Raw genomic sequence first — 19,655 nt, 5'->3', positions numbered from 1 at the left:
AGTTAATTAAAGGGGGATCAATTTCAAGTTGTTACAGGTTACCTTGGAACATGTAACAGGTAAAGTTACTAGGCATACAGTATAATCAATACATTTCAGCTAAAGCACTGCAGGAAGACTGCAGGAAGTAAAGGCTTTGAATGTGAAAATCTACTATTCACATCCAAACGCTCTGTCATTCAGACTGACTGCAATTATGAGCTGAGAGTTATTTCAAGTATTAGTCACCCTACCTGTCTGTGTAGTTTGACTCTGTGGCATTATTAGTGTCTGGTTTGTGAATAGGATTAGTTTCAAGGATTTGTATAGTGTGTGTGTGTGTATGTTAGAGAAATAGAGAAGAGAACTTCCATAGATGTGAATAAGTACGTGTGTGTTTTCTGAGGGAAAACTATGTATTATCCTTCCCTGCCTCCTCCCCTATAACTGCAGTGGTGGTCATGATGCTGAGTGTGTACGACTCAATCAATTGAGCGCAACACCTCGCACACGTCCAAACACAGCCACACTTCCCCACTCTCACAAGAGCTGACAGAATACAAGCAGCTGTGTGAGACTAGCATGTGAGAGGTTAGACTGGCTTATGAGCATCAAAGAGAGCAAAGCCTCGAAGGCATTTTGTAATGATCAGCTTCGTCTCTCTTCTGAGCTATTAGGATGTGCAGTAGATTTACTTCTTTTAACGTGAACTGACTTTGAGGTTTTGTAAATGCGATTGCATAATTGCATTAGGTGATTGTCTAATGCAGTCGTTCTGAATGCATTACAGGAGAAAGATTTATATGGGGTTCTATGTGTATGGTCACAAGGATATATTATGTTTTGGATGCTGGTCCCATCTAACCTAACCAGCAAGGGTTTCCTCGGTAAGGATGGCCAGAAAGACTGTTCTAGTTAATATGTATTTGACTATGCAAGATAAGTACTTGATAGTATCTCTGTTTAGGTAATAATATTATACCTTACTCTGAGAGAGCTATAGTAGATTTTAGTTACCACTGTGTATATAATATGAAGAGGGAGTGAGGCAGAGACTGCAAGCAATGCCGAGGTGCTTACTTGTGTGGGGTTTGCTTTACAATCAGCATGTCACATTTAGATCCTCTTGCCCTCAGTAAACACACTCAGCTTGTTTTGGAGGAGTACAATATAAACAAAAGGAGCCAAGGTGGTTAGTTCTCTTAACACAAGATATTTTTTTTTGCTTTAGAGTTATTGTGAGAGTTATTTTTTATAAATATTGACTTAAATGAGAGTTCAGAATACTGTAGACTTATAACATATTGCTAGTTTTAACGTTAGAGTGAGTTATACTGGTCATTGTACTCATGTCATACTGAACCTGTTCTAAAAGTTGTTTATGTAATGTTAAAGTTGAAATACGTCTTGTTGTTTGTCTCTTATAGGTGATTTTGAGAATGAAATTAGAGTCCATCCAAACTCTCAGATGTGAATGGCAACAAACGTCTAGAGCATAAAAGATGACCAGTGTGATTAATCAATTGCAGAGAACAGGAGTTGTGCTATAGGACAGATCTGCAGGTTGCATTTGGTCGGTTATGTCTCAGTCAGGTAAAATCCTCCACCTGTATGTAGAGGTGAGATCTGTCACTGATGAAGAAGGAAAAGACCTGGGAGATGTGGAGAAAACAGACTCCCTCATGTTGACAGCACCAGACATCCTTCAGTCATCGCAGTATGGTGGCCCTAATGCACCACATGGCCGGATGTCCCCACGTGGAGTCCTGCATAAAGGTGGAAGCAGCACCCAGAGCTTGGCCTCTGGTAAATCAACATCTAGACACTCTGTAAGTTTTCAGCTACATCCAGGACATGGCTCAGACCAACTGGTGACCCAACACCAGAAAAGTTTACCTTATGATGAGATAAACCAGTTACTGTCTGCTCTTCAGACAGATCCCGCTGGAAATACATGTCATTTGGGTTGTGCTCCTTCTGAACGTGACCCCTTCTTTGGGAGGGAACATCACTTGTCAGGACGGTTTACTGCCCCTCCTACTCCCAGTGGAACTCGTAAAACTTTCAACCCAACTAAGATGAAGGGAGGAGATGAAGGAAGGCGATCTGTTGCCACTTTCAGTTACATTGAAAAAGCTAAAATTAAATCAGTAGAGGGTCAGTATAGCTCTTTGTGCCAAAGCGAGCCTCAGAATCCTTTCAACAGAAACATCAAGGAAAGAGCTACCCCTCTCCACCTCAGGAAAAGGCTCAGTGACCCAGTGTGGTTCAACAACTTGGATTCCATGAACAACTGTAATTCAAAACAGCCTAGTCAAGGTTTAGGGAACTCACATATGAGTACCCCCAGCTTTCGGAGGGCAACTCTAGACTCCATTGCCAGAGAAGCTACCCATCGAGCATTGGAGGAATTCGGTTCCCCACAACTAAGGCAAAAACTGGCAGGCAACTGTCCTGATAGAAGTCACGACGTCAGGACAGGAGAGCAGCGTCGCTGTCGGTCTTGGTCTGGATCACCGGTAATACCATGCAGTTCTAGAACCCTGCCCACTAAAGCAACAATAATGGACCATGAACGGAATAGTCAATTTAATAGAATTCCTAGGAGCCCTGCTACAGACCAACTGTCTAACCATGCCAAACAAGCATACTTTAACATGTCACACTCAACTGCAAACACTCAGGAGGTCTCAAACCAAAGAGTGCAAGGGTATAGATATCACCCAAATTTACCATCCGGTAAGCCTACAGCTATTCAACACGAACTACCAGCTATGATTGTAACTCAACCATCAAGCTATCAACAAATCAGTCATTCCATAAGTGATAGTCCATGGCAAGCTCACAGAGTTAATTTCAACCTGGCCAACTTCAAAAATAAGGTAGAAGAAGGAGCTAACCAACTTAGTGGAAGGGGCAGTGCATCCCCAGCCACAAGTCCCGAGATGGCTCGTAAACTAGCTGAAGAAGCCACCAAACTTTCCATACTTATGGAGGCCAGGAGGTCTCCATCCCCAACTCCATCATCAACAGACATAGTAAGATCTGACAGTCCCCAGTTGGGACATTCAAGGGAGCCTCAGCTCTATGCTAGCTTCCAGGGCCCTGGAACTCACTCTAATTGCAACCTTCCTGTTCAGGAGCACAACTGGAAACAAGAGTCTATCAAGACTGGTCACCACTCTGTTCAGACAACCCCTCTTTTGCCCCACATTGGAAGTACATCTCCAGCAGCTCCAGCAATGTTGAATCGATCAGATGTAATATCATCCTCTCCCATACGAGACCCTCGGATAGAGAGGACACAGTTGGTTGGGAAGGACAGCCCGACTTTGCATCGGCACCTGCCTTCCCAGTACACAAGGGACAATCATACACCTAGCTATGAGCGTAGGCAGTATGGGACACTCAGAGGTCACAAAGACAGCCCAGATAGCAACAGGAGACCTTTCACAAGGCCTAACCTAGAGACCACTCAGCAAAAGCATGTGATAGAGAAATGCGTAGCCAGAGAAAAGGGAAACTTGAGGGAGGTGAACAGTCATAAAAGGAGTAGTCCAACAGCACCAGTCTCCCAAGAGAAAAATTGTAGGGTCTCAATGCAGAAAAATGAGATGAAAGCTGACACTAGCACTAACAATGAGTGGAGTGGTACAGCATCAAAGAGCTCCAGTGGGGTCACAGGCAGCCTTATAGAGAGCACTCTACATGAGAAAGATTGCATATCCTCAGAGACATCTAGCAAAACCAGCCAGAAGAATGCTGACTCTGAAAACACAGCGATACAGGTGATCTTGGTACACATCTTTAGATTAATCTTATGCCTTGATTCACTGTTTGATTTTGCTGTCTGATAACTAAATTTTTGTTTGTAGTCTGAAAGTGGACCATTTTCACTAAAGGCTTCCTTGCACTCACAGAAGATTGCTCACGCCAAATGGGAGTTCCTGTTTGGGTCCCACACTGATCAACAAGATCAACATGAAACAAAAGGTGAGACTTTCTTTGAAATGACCAATTCAGACTTCCAGGAGACAGTTTTCTGAAATGTCATCCATATTTATTTAATTTGCCTTTCCCTGTAAACAAGCTGTTTGCCTCATAATGAATGCTTAATCCAATTATGTAACAAGCCTCATCCCTAAAGCATGACATTAGGATTTGCCTTCTCTGTTAAACCTGGCTCTTTGTTTTTTTTTCTCATAGCTTCTAAAGACTTACTCTTTACTTAAAATTACCTTTTAATTGATATATGTTTCAGCTTTGCTAGATTTTGTCTGTGGTTTTATGTTGTTGTGTATACATTTCTTGAAAAATAATGTATTTGTCTGTAATTCCTGTGGCCTTCAGGTGGATTATTTTTAGGTTCATTGAGTTCTGAATTTTCAATTCACTGTGTTTTCAATTTACTGTGTGTAGGTGTTTCCAATTCACTAATGTCAAAGAGAGAGGTTATAAGAGAATGAGTCACTTGAATTATTCATGAAAAATACTTGTTTTATGTGGCTATTCCTTTCCCTTACCTTGACATTTATACAGTTTGCAAATACCGTTATCCAAACCAATTTCGGACTATACATTTTTTAATCAGTATATGAATTTCTTGTGAATAAAACTCTTGTCCTAGGCATTGATAGTGCAGTACTCAAAACAATTTTTAATTTAATAGCTTATTTGTAAGCCTATTAAGATAATAAATTCTGCAAATAGAATTAAAACGTGGCCAAAACAATTTACTGTTTACTGTAAACAAACAGTTCTCAATCCTTTGGTTTTCCACATTCCAGGCTCCTCCACTGCACCCTCCAGTGGTTGTTCCAGTGAATCTCCGACACCCATTCCACCCTTGTCTACCCCCATTAGGCCTATAACAACACAATCAAGACACTGTAAATCAACTGGCTCTTCGAAATCCCCATACCACAATGTACAGCAAGTTGACGTGGAGTTGATAAACCATCATCCCACAGTGGGGTCCTCTAATAAGGCAGGCATCATCAAACGTAGTGTCAAATATTCAGAGACAGACATAGATGCGGTGCCCCTGCGCTGTTACAGGGAAACAGACCTTGATGAGGTGATGCTGGCAGAACAGGAGGAGGTGGACTCTGCGTTTAGTAGCAACCGCAGTGTGCTGGGAACCTCAGGCACCAGCAGCAGCAGCCCCCTGGAGGGAGTGCTGTGCCCACACACAGATGGAGAGGACGAGCTGCAAGATGAAGAGGTGGTGAGCTGGGCCAGTGTGAGGATGCAAGGTGACAAAAAGAGGCAAAATGCCACACCTGAGGGAGATGAAGTGTTTAGTCAACTGCTGAGAGGGTGAGTGTGGAATAGATTACAGTTAAGCATCATTGCATTTGTGAATTCAAACACATATCCACAATCCACATCATAGTGAATGCAACAGAGGACTTTCACTTGACCAAAAAAACAAACAAAATGGGCAAGAGCAGATAACTTTAAGATACAGTATATGTTTAAGATTACTCCATTTTGAGGACTTTGGGGTAAATTAACGAGGGTCTGTATTCTTGGGAATGCCCATGAGGGCAGTAATGGCGTGCGAGGGGGTCAGAAGTTAGAAAAATAGTATAAAAATTGTATAAATAAATAAAATTATAATATAAAATAAGCTCAAATGCACATATACAGTATAACTTTCATTCTGATTTCTAAAAACTTGTTGGAAATCTTCAGACTAATTACAGGTATTCTATTCTGTTGACACCCATCTTTTCAGTAGTTTCTCTTTATGTATTTTATGGTGGTTAGAAAAATAAAATAAAAAAGTTTTTTTTTTTTCAAATAATAATTTACATTTTGCAGTTTTAACTTGGTCTTTATTCATGAACATGTAAAACTGCCATTTAAATTTTAGGAAGGTACTGTGGCATCATTTTAATTTATTTTAAATGATATAGACGTACCACTCATAAGAACACATCTATGACTTATGTTCCTCTTGTAGTCCCCCAGATTGCCAGCCTGACAGCCACATGGCTTTGAAGTCTCCCATCTCTGTCACCAGCCCCTGTCGAATCTCATCAGATGGTTTGGACTCTTTTAGCAGACACTTTGAGAGCATTATGGAGTCACACCGTGCTAAGGGCACCTCTTATAGCAGCCTGGATAGTGAAGACATCACCCCTAGTGGCCCACCAGTCTTCACGTTTGACTTTCCGACCCTCACTCCTGAGATCCAGAGGCAGATCAGTGAAAATGTCAAGCAGATCATCGAATTGAACTTTGCTCCTCTAACGTCCCCCGAACCACCTGCTCCGTCTGATCCCACAGAGTGTGTGGCCTCCCAGGACCTGTACAGGGAGGACCAGAGCGGTGTCTATGAAGAAGAGAGTTCGTTCTGCAGTGAATCCTGCTCTGATAAAGCACATAGGCCTGATTCTGACGCTGATGCTGATGCTGCCATAAGGTTAGTTGCGGTCATGGTATATTTTACATAAATATCTCATCACTGCATGTTAACAGACATGTTAGTGTAGTGTAAACACCCCCAAACCCCCCTGGTGAAATAAAAACTCGGAAGAATAATAGTAATTATACACATTAGAAAAGGAACAGCTGGCAGCGCAGACTCACACATACAAAGACAAACTGATTCCTGCCTTAGTTGCTCTCAAAATGCAAACAGCTGTTTGATGACAGATGGTACCCATAGCTCTATGTAATTTTCTCATTTTGACATATTTGAGTTACCAGTTCACTGAAAATGGTTTTAATGGGCTTTCTGTTTTATGGTGGGTTTACAAAAAAGAATCTACAGTTGCGAATTTACCACTTGAGGGCAGTGCTGAGCTATGTGATTGTACTAAGATACCAGCTCACTTTGTCTTCTAGACGATCAGTTTTGGCTTGGAATGAGCTCCAAATACATTTTCTCTCACAGATGCCATTGATGAATGTAATGTCACGTGAACAATTTTAAATCAGAGAACTTGTTTTGATCAACTGTATGTAGCAAGCAGTCATGTAAGGATGAAGTTCCTAAAGTTCTCATGACTGCATAAGATCCTTCCGGTGCTGTGACTGACCCACAATCTCAGGGTCAGATTTGTGTTTAGGTCTATAATCTCTTGCTACTCCTTCCTGTCTGCTGTCAGAATAAATCAGAGTCTAGCTCTGAGTCTGTGGAATTATTTTGGTGCCGATAAAAATTTATGTAATTTTTTAAGAAACTTATGAAAATATAAATTGAAACTGAATAAAATGTATTTGAAAAATGGCAGACAAAATCTTTGGCATCATTTTTAATACACTGCATGTTTTGCTAACTGTTTTCGCCTCTTTCTTTTGCTGATATGTACTTACAAATGCACTTAACAATTTACACTTTTAAAGTTTCTTTTACGCTTTTGAAGTTTTTTTTTATCTGTATTTTCGACATGAGCTTTTAGGAGCGCGAGAGAAAGTGAAGGTGTATTGAGGTATAATTATAAGTATAATAATTAAAATATTGTATAATGTTCAATGTTCTTAAAGGATATTTGTTTGATGATTCTTTTGCATTGTAGGGTCTAATTAGGTTGTGCTGTTACGATTGAAAGAAAATACTCATATATGTGTGTGATATATTCAGATTCCAAATAGGCAATCAAGGTTGACAACCCTCGCCATAACGCATATGCACTTACTGTAGACATCACAATTAATGATCACCTAATTCTGAAGAATTCAAACAATATGAAAATTACATTTTGCCTGCATTTTTTTTTTTTTTTTTTTTTCAGTTTCAAAGACATTTTATTTAGTTTCAATTTATATTTTAATAAGTTTCTTGAAAAGTTACATTAATTTTTAAAGGCACAAAAATAATCAAATATGAGTCCACACTTGCAAATATCATCAGCATTTTCATCATGTTTTCCAATAAAAAAATGTAAACCTCCTTAAAAACAATGAATTTAAAATTATTGGGTTTATTCTGAAAGAAAATTTAGATAAAAAGGCTTGCTTATCAGGGAAAACAATTTGTCAATTTATATTGACTTAGAGCTGCAGTCAGTAAGTTTTGTCTCTTTGTCGCCGTCTATGTTTGAAAACCTGGAATTGCAGTTACTTGCAGAATTATCTTGCTTGGTTGTACTCTGGCACAACTCCAGCGTGGATGAATCTAATGTTATGAGGTGAATGTGTGTCAGTCAGTCACCGCACCGGTGTGGATATTTACTGTACTTTGCAATCACAGATTAGTCTATGTCTTGGAATATATGACCTAAATAAGAATTTTCACCTGATATTGTCATCTGAACAAGTAAGTTACAAGTCAGTCACATTTGTTCAAACCAACTGAGGAAAAAAGCATTACCATAAATCGTGCTACCATTGGTGATTTAATCTAAAGATCGGTTAGCTCATATCACATCAAACCGTGCAAATTATTATTATTGTTATACTTTATTCTCAAATTAACAACATCAGCATTGCGTGACTTTGAGTATAGTGTGTATTAGCGTGTAGATTTCAATTTCTGTACAGTTTAATCTAATTGTCATGCCATTCGAATTTCATAATAAGAAATTATTTTACGTTAACCCAAAAAGCAAACTATGCTCCCCTCCAACTGGTTTTCTTTAAAATACAAATCGTGTGTAAACTCAGGCAATCTGTAATCAGAAGCACATTTAAAACTGGAAAACGTGTTTCATAAACACATAATACTTTCTGGATTACAATCCGCCATCAGAATGGCATAAGGTTTTCAAGTCCCCTACAATAAGGAACATTGTCTGGATGTTTTATTGTGTTTTACTGTGGTTATTAAGAGGGCCTGAAAGCCGACACTGCCTGCTTTGATACCTGGTTCATCTGCTACATTCCTTCTCCTGCCGTGGGGCCAGATAGACCTGGAGCTTTGCCAGGCACGCTCGGTCTCCATGGTGAGAGCAGATTAACTTGTGGTGTGATTTCAGGGTTTTAAATAGAGAGAGTACTGTTTCAGCAGGGCTGTATCTGTCCAAAAGGCCACTCATATTGAAGAAACACAAAGCATTACTCTAACACATAAGTCTGGCCTTTACTTTTTCTTATAGACCTATACATAACAATCATTTGTTAATCAGACAAACTATGTATTCAGAACCATGTTGAGATTGACAGAGTTTAATGGGAGGGACGAAAGTAACAAGGCAAGGACAATGAGAGGAAGAGAGGGTTGGAAAGAGGGGAAAAGGGGGAGTAAACTGTTGTGAAAGGAAATACAGACCATATCCACCAGCGAAAAATAGATTAGCTGACAAGAGAGGAACAAGCATTCACATCCACAAACAGGCAAGCATAAGACGGGAACAGCCAGCGGGACGAGAAAGAATGAGAGAAAATAAAACACATGAACAGCTGTATCAAGCCTCTGACTTTGCTATGGGCACAAAAAGAGCTTGTAAAAGTTTGGAGTAGGATAAAAGAATCAGCAACATGGCAACTAACAGACTTCAATGAGAGTTCAAGGGACTTGCAGAAGCAGAGGGTCAGATTTCTTCTAAAGCCTCCTCAGGCTAGTTCTGGACAAAAGGAGGTTCAGGGAAGGGTAGAGAATGTGGAAGGCTGGATGCTGTGTTTATGAGCGAGCTCCTGTCATCTGGCTCTGTAAAGTGTGAAGGGGCAGGGCTAAGGTGATGGCACATTATGTGCTCTGCTGGAGGGGTGGGGCCTTGGAGGATAATTACCTGTATGCCCCCCACCTTGCAATATACCGGTGAGTGGAAAAATGTAGACTTCTTTTGAAACTTATTGTCTGTATCAGTGTTATTATAGTATCATATTATAGTATCATTGAGATTCTATTATAGATTTCTTAATGTTTTGAGATTTTGCAGTTTTTGAAGTTTTACTAATTTTGATGTGTTTTTGTTCTTTTTATTAGCACTCGTCAATTTTATCAATAATTTATTTTACTATTGTCATTATTATAATGTCTGTGTAGGGTTTATTTTAGTTTTCAGTTTTAGTGTTAGTTATCTAATCTCAATTGCTAAATGGTGTGTGGTGAATACCTGAGACAATTCACAGATTATCATACTATTAAACGCAGTGTTCAAGGTTTTTATGAGGACCATTATGATCTCGATTTAACGGCCAGAGTCTGAATTAAGTTTGGGTGGTCTGACTCCTCTAAATAAAATTTGTTGTCAAAACGAAAATTTCGGGGGAATTAAAACATATATGTTTTAGTCATGATTTATAATAAAAAGTAAAATAAAATGTAAAAAAAAAGTTTATTACAAGTTAGTTAGTTACCTGATGGTAAACATGCTCGCTGAAGAACAATTTTAAGTGCACACTCTTTTAAGCATGGTTTATTATTACCAGCATTTCAGCCAAACAAGTAGACTTTGTCAGAGTATGAATTTTTCTTTGTTTAGTTTCCTCCTTTAACTTGCACCACAAAAAGGTGTGTGTTTGTTTTGCTACTGTATTAAATAAATGCTCGCGAACAGTAATCATGTAAGCCTGAGGATTTAACCATAGTAACATCGTAATCTGACAGAGCATTGACAAAACATAAGCACTATCACTTTATTGTTGCTTAAAATATTACAAATATATCATAATTATATTTATCCCGAGTTGTGCGAGACCAAGGTATGTGATACTCTAAGGCTTATCAAGTCATGCAAAAACTGTTTAAATTATGCAGTCTTTTTCCTTCTTTGGTATGTAAATCTTGTCATCCATTGTTAAAAAGAGGTGTGTTAAAGGTTTTTCACAAAGCACTGGAATGTTGTAAAGCTTCAGCACATGTGAGGTGATTATTTGCCCATATACCTCCCTGTATTCACCTCGCCATTTATAGTGAGTGGGTGTGAACATGTCCACTAAGAAGCATTTCTTCGTACTATGTAGAAATATGTACTGGCATTGGTAACAATCATTGTCTTGCATTTTTCTACTTTAAGTGCCCTCACCAAACAAGTTACGATATGTGTGTCATTGTGTTATTGTTATTCAAACACATGTGTCTAAATATATCAGCCGATGTCTGACTTACAAAAAGATTTAGCAAAGGTTTGTCTGTTAGTGTCACTGTGCATCTCACATCCTATAAGCTCTCTATATTTCTTCCTGGTTTCCTCTGTCCATTGTTTGAAGAACTAACAATCTGCCCTCATCCCCTTCCTTCGAGTCTCCTCCCCTGCCTTTATTGTGAACCATCCGGTTGGAGTAGGTTGGCAATAGAGAACTTCGGAACAAACCAAAGACAGATGACAGGGGTGATCCGCATATGGCATGAACTTTTTGGTGCTTGTACATCTAACAGACTTTGGAATGCGGTGGTTTAAAAGCAGAGTTGGGTCACTGAGGTAGAGTAGATGCTTTTTTAAGCACTTTTTGGGTAGCTTCTCTTGTTTTAGTTTTTCTGACATTTTGTGTTATTATTAGAGTTTTATGCTTTAGTTTTTGATTCAAGACTGAATGGAATTTATTTAACATATATTTGACACTTTTGATATAAATGAAACTTCTTTCTGTCCTCTCACATGTAAATATATCATCTGAAGACCTTTATGTTTGTCTGTGTATGAATGTGACGCTTTTGTGCTTTTGAATAGTGTACAAAGGGCAAATATACAGGTTTATGCACTCAAAATAGTTTGTCAGTTGTGCTTTTTTAGTTACTAAATGCTGGTTTCTCTGTGAATGGTGGATTGAGTTGATCTGCTGGGAAAGAATCTGTATAGAGAGATCAGATAGGCTCTATTTACATCACACTGCTAGTGCTAAGAAAAACAGGTTCAGACATGAGAGATAGAAGGTAAACAAATTTAACCTCATGATTTGACTGCTTTAACGAATAGTCAGTATTGATATGTTCAGAATGCTTATATTGTGTAGTTGTCTATGATGGCTTATTTTAATCCCAAGCATATTTACATATCATTTCTGGGTTGCCTTTTTACAAATAAAATGTATACTTTTCCTTGTTAATGCTATAACTCATATTCAAATAAATGTGTGTCACCTTTCATGTAGATGTCATACATTTATTTTTCCTCCGTTCCAGAGAGAGGCCATCACGGCCGGTATCTGAATCCGATCCAGAGGTGGCTGAGCGATTGGCTGTGGGCAGCACTGAAACTCTGGCCAATGGCAACAAAACTGACCTCCAAGCTGCAAAACGGCTGGCCAAACGTTTGTACAATCTTGATGGATTTAAGAAGTCAGACGTGGCACGTCACCTGAACAAGAAGTGAGGATAGTTTTAACCATTAATAAATACTAAGACCCTTGTGTGTGCATTTAATTTAGTTCATTTCTCTTGCTTTGTTTTTTGAGCTTTTGTGAAGTTAAGTTCTCTTAAATAACAATAAATATGATGTTTTAAATCTACAGTGGGGACTGTGTTTTAAAAATGTAAGTTAAAAATGAATAATAAATATTTATTATTCTGAACTGTTTTTAGGTCATTTATTTGTGAAAATGACCATGTGAACTTCTTTGTATGAAAGGATTGACGTTTGGACCCCCACCCAGTATGAGGCCCAAAAATCGTATTTTCTTACGCTTTTGTCTTTTCATGACTTGTGCAGCAATGATTTCAGTCACATGGTGACGGAGGAGTATCTCAGTTATTTTAACTTCTCAGGGATGATGGTGGATCAGGCGTTAAGGTGAGCTTGCTATTCCTCCCATGTTTAGTTAAGTAAATATTTGCTCTCATTGCTCTCGTGTCCAACAGGTTTATTCAAATTCTCAGTCTGTTTTTCTCATTGTCTTTTGTCGTTCTTGTTTCTTAGAGTGTTTTTGAGAGAGTTTGCCTTGATGGGAGAGACACAAGAGAGGGAGCGAGTATTATCCCATTTCTCTAAAAGATACCTCCAGTGCAACCCGAACACTATCCTAAATGAAGGTAAACCATGCCATCATTGTGTGTGTGTGTGTGTGTGTGTGTGTGTGTGTGTGTGTGTGCATTTGTTGTGCATCTGATGTGTATTAATATAACTACCACTATGGTGTGCTCTTGCTCTAACTGTGTGAGCTTATGGAAGTTCTGTGCCTCTGTATTTCAGACAGTGTTCACACACTGACTTGTGCCCTGATGCTGCTCAACACTGATCTGCATGGTCATGTGAGTTTGAGATGTGTCTGATGTACCATAAACACATAAACAATGAAAAAAAAGGAATCATATTCAGGTTAAAATCCCAAGGTTATTTTAACTTGGAAAATATACATTGATACTTCATGAATTTATAATAATTCATGAATCTTTTTTTTTTCATTAGATTTTTGCAACAATTTTGCTGTTCAAAAGTTGACCTTCTAAAATTAATGTATCCATGTCTGTTTTGTGGAAAATAAAAAAATATATCCTGACTGTTAAAAACACTGGAAGCTATAATAAGGTGTTATTGTGAAATTACTACTGTTATTTTTTTTTACATGTATAAGATTTGAGTCTCTGTGAAGGGAGCTGGAACTGTGTTTTTAGGATGAATTTTATTATCTGAGCTGTTCACCACCCTGAGGGGATGAGGAGGAGTGTCGGTTTTACAGTTAGGAATAAAAATAGAAATTCATCCATAAATGTAATAGTAAAAACTTCTCAGGGGAGGCAGAATTATTTTTGCACAAAATATTAACACGTTTACTGCCTACTGCGTACTTGGTATTTTAAGTGTTGTTGAGTGCACAGGAACTGTGAAATAGGTCAGCGCATCAGCTGACAGTGAATTTATATGCTATCATCTCTCTCGCATTCAGAACATTGGGAAGAGGATGTCCTGCATGCAGTTCATTAGTAACCTGGAGGGGCTTAATGATGGCCAAAACTTCCCAAAAGATCTTCTCAAGGTTTGTTGGGTTTTCAAGCATTCGCACACATTCACACACTGACCGCTTTTGCATATTGAATTATCCCATGAAGGTCTAATTTTGTTTAAGCCGTAGAAGACTTTCACTTGCACCACAGCTAATGAAATAACCCTGTGTAATTAGCATATTCTAAATAAATTAAGGCATGCACATTCTTTCACTGCTACTCTCTTCTGGAAAAATCTTGGTATTTAATATGATGCATTTAAGTAATTTTGAACAGTAAATAATCAGCTCATTATTGCTCATAGTAGAATAGTTTTAATTTTCATACACTACAAACTTCAAAAGTTTGGGAATGATAATATTGTTTTAAATGTTTTTGAAAAAAGTCTCTTATGCTCACCAATACTGCATTTATTTGATAAAAAAATAGTATGTAATATGCTTTGATATACGTAGAGTTGATTAAAAATTACATCCTAAAATTACAGGCATATCTCAAATGCCTTATTTAAATGTATAGAATCTGCAATAATCATAATAATCTGATTCATATCTCAATATTCTTCTGCATGTAAAATTATAATGAGAATATTTTTGAGCATGTAAATGTCCATATAAAAGGCACTTTTTATTTGAGATATTTTTGGAGTTGTGGTAGAACCATTCTCACAGATCATAGCTACAAGATTAATTTTTGCATTATAATGCTGCACTGGATGCACGCTGTGCCTGAAATTATTGATTTATTGTCGTTTTATTGTTTACCATGTCTGAAGTTGAGTGTTGTTACTAAAATCAGACATGTGGGGGTTTCTGTCGCAGCTGATGTCAATGAACTTCCTGTGCTCCAATGTTCTGGTGCTCAGGGTTTGTCTATTTTAGTCCCTTCTCTTGGATTACAGGCCACGCTGCACAAGAATAATAGCCACATGATGACCGCACCTGAACCACTCTGCTAATATGTGCTTTAAAATCACAGGGAGCCTTTCAAACGTTTGGTCCTCCCACTCTATCTCTATCTCTCTCTCTCTCTCTCTCCTCTGGCCATCTCTCACTCTGTGTCTCGCTCTATTCCATCACCTCTAACCCCCTCACTCTCTTCACAGCTTTCTGCGCTCTCTCGTTCTAGCCATTTAACTATCTGCCATCTTGCACTTTGCTTCACCCTATAATCTGCAAAAATTTACTCTGCTGAACTGTACTTAGCCCTGCCTGTCTAGATTATTTACACACACTGCCCTCCAAAAGTTTGGAAACACCCCTGGCAAAGTGTGGTTTTGGACGATATCAGCATAAATCCTTATAATTTTTTGGTTCAAATACATTAAAGTAACTTGACATTATCATTGAAGACCTGCAATAAAACATAAAAATGGCAATATATACATGTTAAAGTCAGACATGCCCCTTTGCCAGCTGTGATGCCTGGTTACTTGTTTAAACTTGGCCCAGGTTTTTAAAAGATTTTTGGGTCAGCACACCTTAATACTGTAGCTTCAACAATTGATTGCCAATTCAAAGTCAATGTTTGAATGAACTGACAGCTCGGATGTCCAGATTATGCAGAGCTGTTATAGCTGCTAATGGTGGATATTTTGATGAATCCAAAATTTTATTTTTTTCTATGTATAAACTGTTTATGTAATAAAATATGTTTTCGTAGTTTGTGTTGTCCCTTATCAGTGCAAAATTATCACAAATTAAAAAGGATCCATGCCAATATTGACCAAAACCCCACTTTTCTAGGGCGTTTCCAAACTTTTGGAGGGCAGTGTATCTTTATGATCCTCCTTATCTCAGGCCTCGGCTGATGAATGGCATCCTTCTTCTCTCTTCTTCTCAGCTCTGGTCTTCTTTCTCCCCGTTTCTCTCCTCCTACCACCATATGAGGGTGTGAAGGCCACACAGTTGCAGAGTAAAGACAGTTAGTCTGGATAACTAGGCTCTGAGAGTGAAGCGTTTAGCTGTTTGGATATTCCTTCCCATAATTTTAGTCTCTTGACCCTCTTTTTCATCTGTCTGCCTTATATTACAACAGCTTTTAGGGTTAAATATAGCGCAGATAGAGATGGCAAGAGGTTAGGCTCTCAGTGCCTGTGTGGTTCATGACAGTTAACGGCCGTGAAAAACCTGTGTGATGTCTGTCTTCATGCCAGCAACAGCAGGGGTGGCAGGGAGGACAAGATGGGAATTTGGCTGCCACACGGCTTCTCACTGAAATGAGGGTTTTGTCATGGTATTATCATAAATGCGTTACAAATTGCTCATTCTCTCTCTCTCCTGTCCCTCTTTCTCTCTTTTGTTCCCTTTTTTCAATTTTCAAATTATGGTTTTGTTTTTTCACTCAGTTGTGTGAACAGCGTAATTCTTGTTATGTCCCAGGTTGAGATTAATGAATATACATATACATCATTGCATTATGTATTAGGCTCCTCCCACTGGTCACTATACAGTTTACAGCATCAAACTGTGAAAATTCTGTTTTGACAATTGATCTTTACATTTTTGGTAACATTTCAATAAGGTTCAATTCTTCAATTCAGTTCTTTAATTTCAATAGTTAATGCATGAACTGATTCTTCAAAAATCATTTTAATATGCTGATTTAGTGCTCAAGAAACAATTTTTATATTTATCTATGTTGAAAACAGTTGTGCTGCTTTATATTTATCTGGAAACCATGATTTTTCATCCTTGCAGAAAAAATAAATCGGTCACACTTTATTTTAAGGTTCTGGCTGTTAACACAATTAACTACAACTTTTGCCTCAATAAACTCCTTATTTGCTGCTTATTAATAGTTAGTAAGGTAGTTGTTAAGTTTAGGTATTGGGTAGGATTAGGAATCTAGAATATGGTCATGGAGAATATGTGCTTTATAAACACTAACAAACAGCCAATATGTTAATAATAGGCATAATAATAAGTATTATACTAGTTAATAGTAATAACTAGTTAATAGTGAGAAATGGTCCTTATACAATATTGTATGTAAATCATCATTAACTTAGATTAAAAAAATGCTTTAAAAGTAATTTTTATTCTTAGTTCATGCATCATTAATATTAATGTGTATTTTATCACAGATGGAATGCTGTATTGATAATTTACCATCCAGGACTGGAACTATATTGTTTAAAATTTAACAAAGTTTGAACTTTTTCATTATAGTTCTTCAGGCATCTATGATGCAGCAGTTACTGCACAACACACATGGATGTAATACATTTCCAAGATGTGTTTACTTTTCAATTTAGGCTTTACTGCTTTTACAATCTCAACTGCTAGCGTCTCAGTCTGCTTTGCTGAACACATGGAGTCCTTCTTGTGCTCTAAGCGAGCAGATAAAACCTGCCTATGCCCAGCTCACTGCTGGCTGCCTGGTGACAGTGGCCAAATAAAAGCAGGTCATGTTTGAATAAAGTTAGACTCAGATTATGGTATGACCAGTGTCCCAGAGCTGTCTGTGACAGAGAGAGAAAGAGAGAGATAGAGAGCAGGCTGCATCAGTGAGCAGAGTGCCAAAAGAAAAGCACACCAACCAAAATAATTCATTGCTTCTACAATATCCCCAGTGACTTCTTATGTTATCAATAAGAATTACGCAATATAAGTCGACTGTTCATTGGCTGCTCTCGTGTATGAACAGTATTTGGCAACTCATTTGGCAAATGGCTAAAGCATTTGGCTGATGGATATAAAGCAATTTGTACTAGCTTTATGTAATAACTGTAAAACTGATTTTTTGGAGTTGTAAATAAAACACAAGATTATTGGGGCATGTTTCACAAGAAATTGTCAAATTTCACGTTAAATTCAGCATGTTACTTGCCAATTCTTTAAAACAGTTTTCACTCAGAAATGGCTGGTAAATTTTACAATTACAAAGAACTTTTTATTTATTTATTTAAAATGATTTATCAGTTAATTATTTATTGTAGCATTTTTAATAAAAAAATTTAATGGTTTAAATAAACATTTTAAATCAGTCTATTTATCAATTTAAAAAGTGATTGATTTATTTACATTTTTTATTAATATGTAATTTGATTCTTTAATGCCATTCCTAGCCAATAAAATAAACTCAATATCAAATAACTCAAAGGTTAATGCTGATTTTGAGTGCCAGCATACTTAGCTGTCATAATTTACATTATAATAAATTAGAGTAACAGGTTCATTATAATTATACATTACAACAGAACTTTTCTACATTATGTGTATTGAAAACGAGAGTATGGCAATAACGTGCTGTGAGGATTTGCACGTTTGAGAGCCTGGAAACTGATTGACATTCACAGGAGGGTGGGATCATGGAACATTCAAGTGCTGTGATTTGTCAGTCATGCTGGGAGACGGGTACATCATTTGAGAAGCAGAGCGCGAGAGAGACTGTGAAAGAGATCGGGCGAGATTGTGAATGCAAGAGAGAGATGGGATGGATGGTGAACACTCCTCCCTCACAATATCTCATTCTCACCGCACAGCCCATTTTTTTATCTGCATCACTAAGGAGGAAAAAGACTAAGGAGAAGAAGAAAAAGAGCGCAGGACTCAGATGCCAAACCTCTATTGTTCCTACGGCCGTGCAGCAGAGCTGTGTTTTGTGAAAAGGAAAAAAATCTGCTGTGAAAGAATCTTAATACAAGCTTGAAGAGAAAGAAAGGGAAAGAATGAAAAAGAATGAAAGAGAATTCTGGAAAACTTCTAATGCATTCAACCGACTGACATTGAATGGAGAAAACTGCACAAAGCAACAGGATTGTCTCGTTTCTTTGCTGATTTCCTGCTCCAGTCTGGTCCTTCTGTCTCTCACACATCTGATGTCTATTTTTCCATCCCAGAGGGGGACGGTAGGTGACATCACAGTTTTGGGATGCCAGTTTGAGAGTGGGCGGAAGTCAGAGCGTCTCAGTCTGTTCCCTGCATGAGCCCATGTGTGTTTATCTCATGCATTTGCTTCAATGATGTTCGCATTCATCCGTCTGTCCTCTTCTCCAATTATCTCCTTCCTCCATCACGGTGCTCGCAAGCCATCTGCACCGCACCTGTGAGCGTGTCAGCATGCGTCGGTGAGCGCGTGTAGGTGTGATGAACACGAGGGATGTATACAAGGAAACAACTGGATGTTGGCCGCAGATCCTCAGCCTTGATCGTCTCTGGTGTTTCAGTCAAAGCTGAAAGTTTGGTGGATGGCGCTGGTGGATTTGCAGTGGCCCGGCAATGTTTTTACATGCAAAATGAATAGGAATTGATCCATAATGCAAGAATTGGAATCACTACGGAAAGCCTGATGCCAATGTGACACCCTCAAGGATCTCCCAAAGAGCTTCGCCACTGCCAAAGAATTTGAGTTTGTCACTGTGTCATTTGATGTGCTCTTTGAACTCATTTCTACTCACCGCTCTGGATTCTACTCGTGGAAAAAAGATAAGTGAATGAAGACTCCGTCAAGTTTAATTAGGATTGCTTGATTTTAAAGCCTTCATTTCCTCATCTGTGGATCCTGTATCTAGAAAAATCATGATTGGTGTAAACAGTATTCACTCCACTGGTCGTCTCCGCTCTCGCTCCCTGTGCTCGGTGCGATGTGGACGGGACTTCAGCGTGATGGACCCGTTCCGTTACACCAAAGCACCTCGCTCGCGTTCCTTAAAGCCCCTGGCCTTCCCTGATCTTCTCGGCAAGGTTCAGGATGGCCAAAATCACCCACAAACCCGGAAAAAAAAGCAAAAGGTAACACTTGTTAACTGCAGGATCTGCTCATGGAAATTTGTATCTTCTTTTTATTCCTTCTGCTTCTAATGATGTTTGGGTTGATTTTTTCCATGATGAAAAGTGTTGTCTGCAACCTGTGTCTGGTTCATACTGTTAACTTTCAGTTGCTATTTTTAGACACGTCA

The 19,655-nt window shown here is 38.4% G+C and overlaps 1 protein-coding gene across 1 annotated transcript in view; it reads left to right on the top strand.

Moving 5' to 3' along the window:
* Positions 1 to 1,559: 1,559 nt before the first annotated feature.
* LOC306882175 (uncharacterized protein) overlaps positions 1,560 to 19,655 on the top strand; it is a gene marked incomplete at its 5' end in the record, with an annotated part of 25,313 nt that continues 7,217 nt past the window's right edge. Inside the window, 9 exons of the mRNA XM_079436648.1 lie at positions 1,560 to 3,776; positions 3,855 to 3,972; positions 4,767 to 5,298; positions 5,948 to 6,409; positions 11,996 to 12,181; positions 12,522 to 12,602; positions 12,729 to 12,841; positions 13,002 to 13,060; positions 13,696 to 13,785. Coding sequence (XP_079292774.1) covers positions 1,560 to 3,776; positions 3,855 to 3,972; positions 4,767 to 5,298; positions 5,948 to 6,409; positions 11,996 to 12,181; positions 12,522 to 12,602; positions 12,729 to 12,841; positions 13,002 to 13,060; positions 13,696 to 13,785 — 3,858 coding nt within the window. The remainder of the gene's footprint in view (positions 3,777 to 3,854; positions 3,973 to 4,766; positions 5,299 to 5,947; positions 6,410 to 11,995; positions 12,182 to 12,521; positions 12,603 to 12,728; positions 12,842 to 13,001; positions 13,061 to 13,695; positions 13,786 to 19,655) is intronic.

The sequence above is a fragment of the Barbus barbus genome (assembly GCF_936440315.1).
Source record: "Barbus barbus genome assembly, chromosome: 16".
Classification (NCBI taxonomy): Eukaryota; Metazoa; Chordata; class Actinopteri; order Cypriniformes; family Cyprinidae; genus Barbus; species Barbus barbus.
This window is presented reverse-complemented; position numbering and strand designations above follow the sequence as displayed.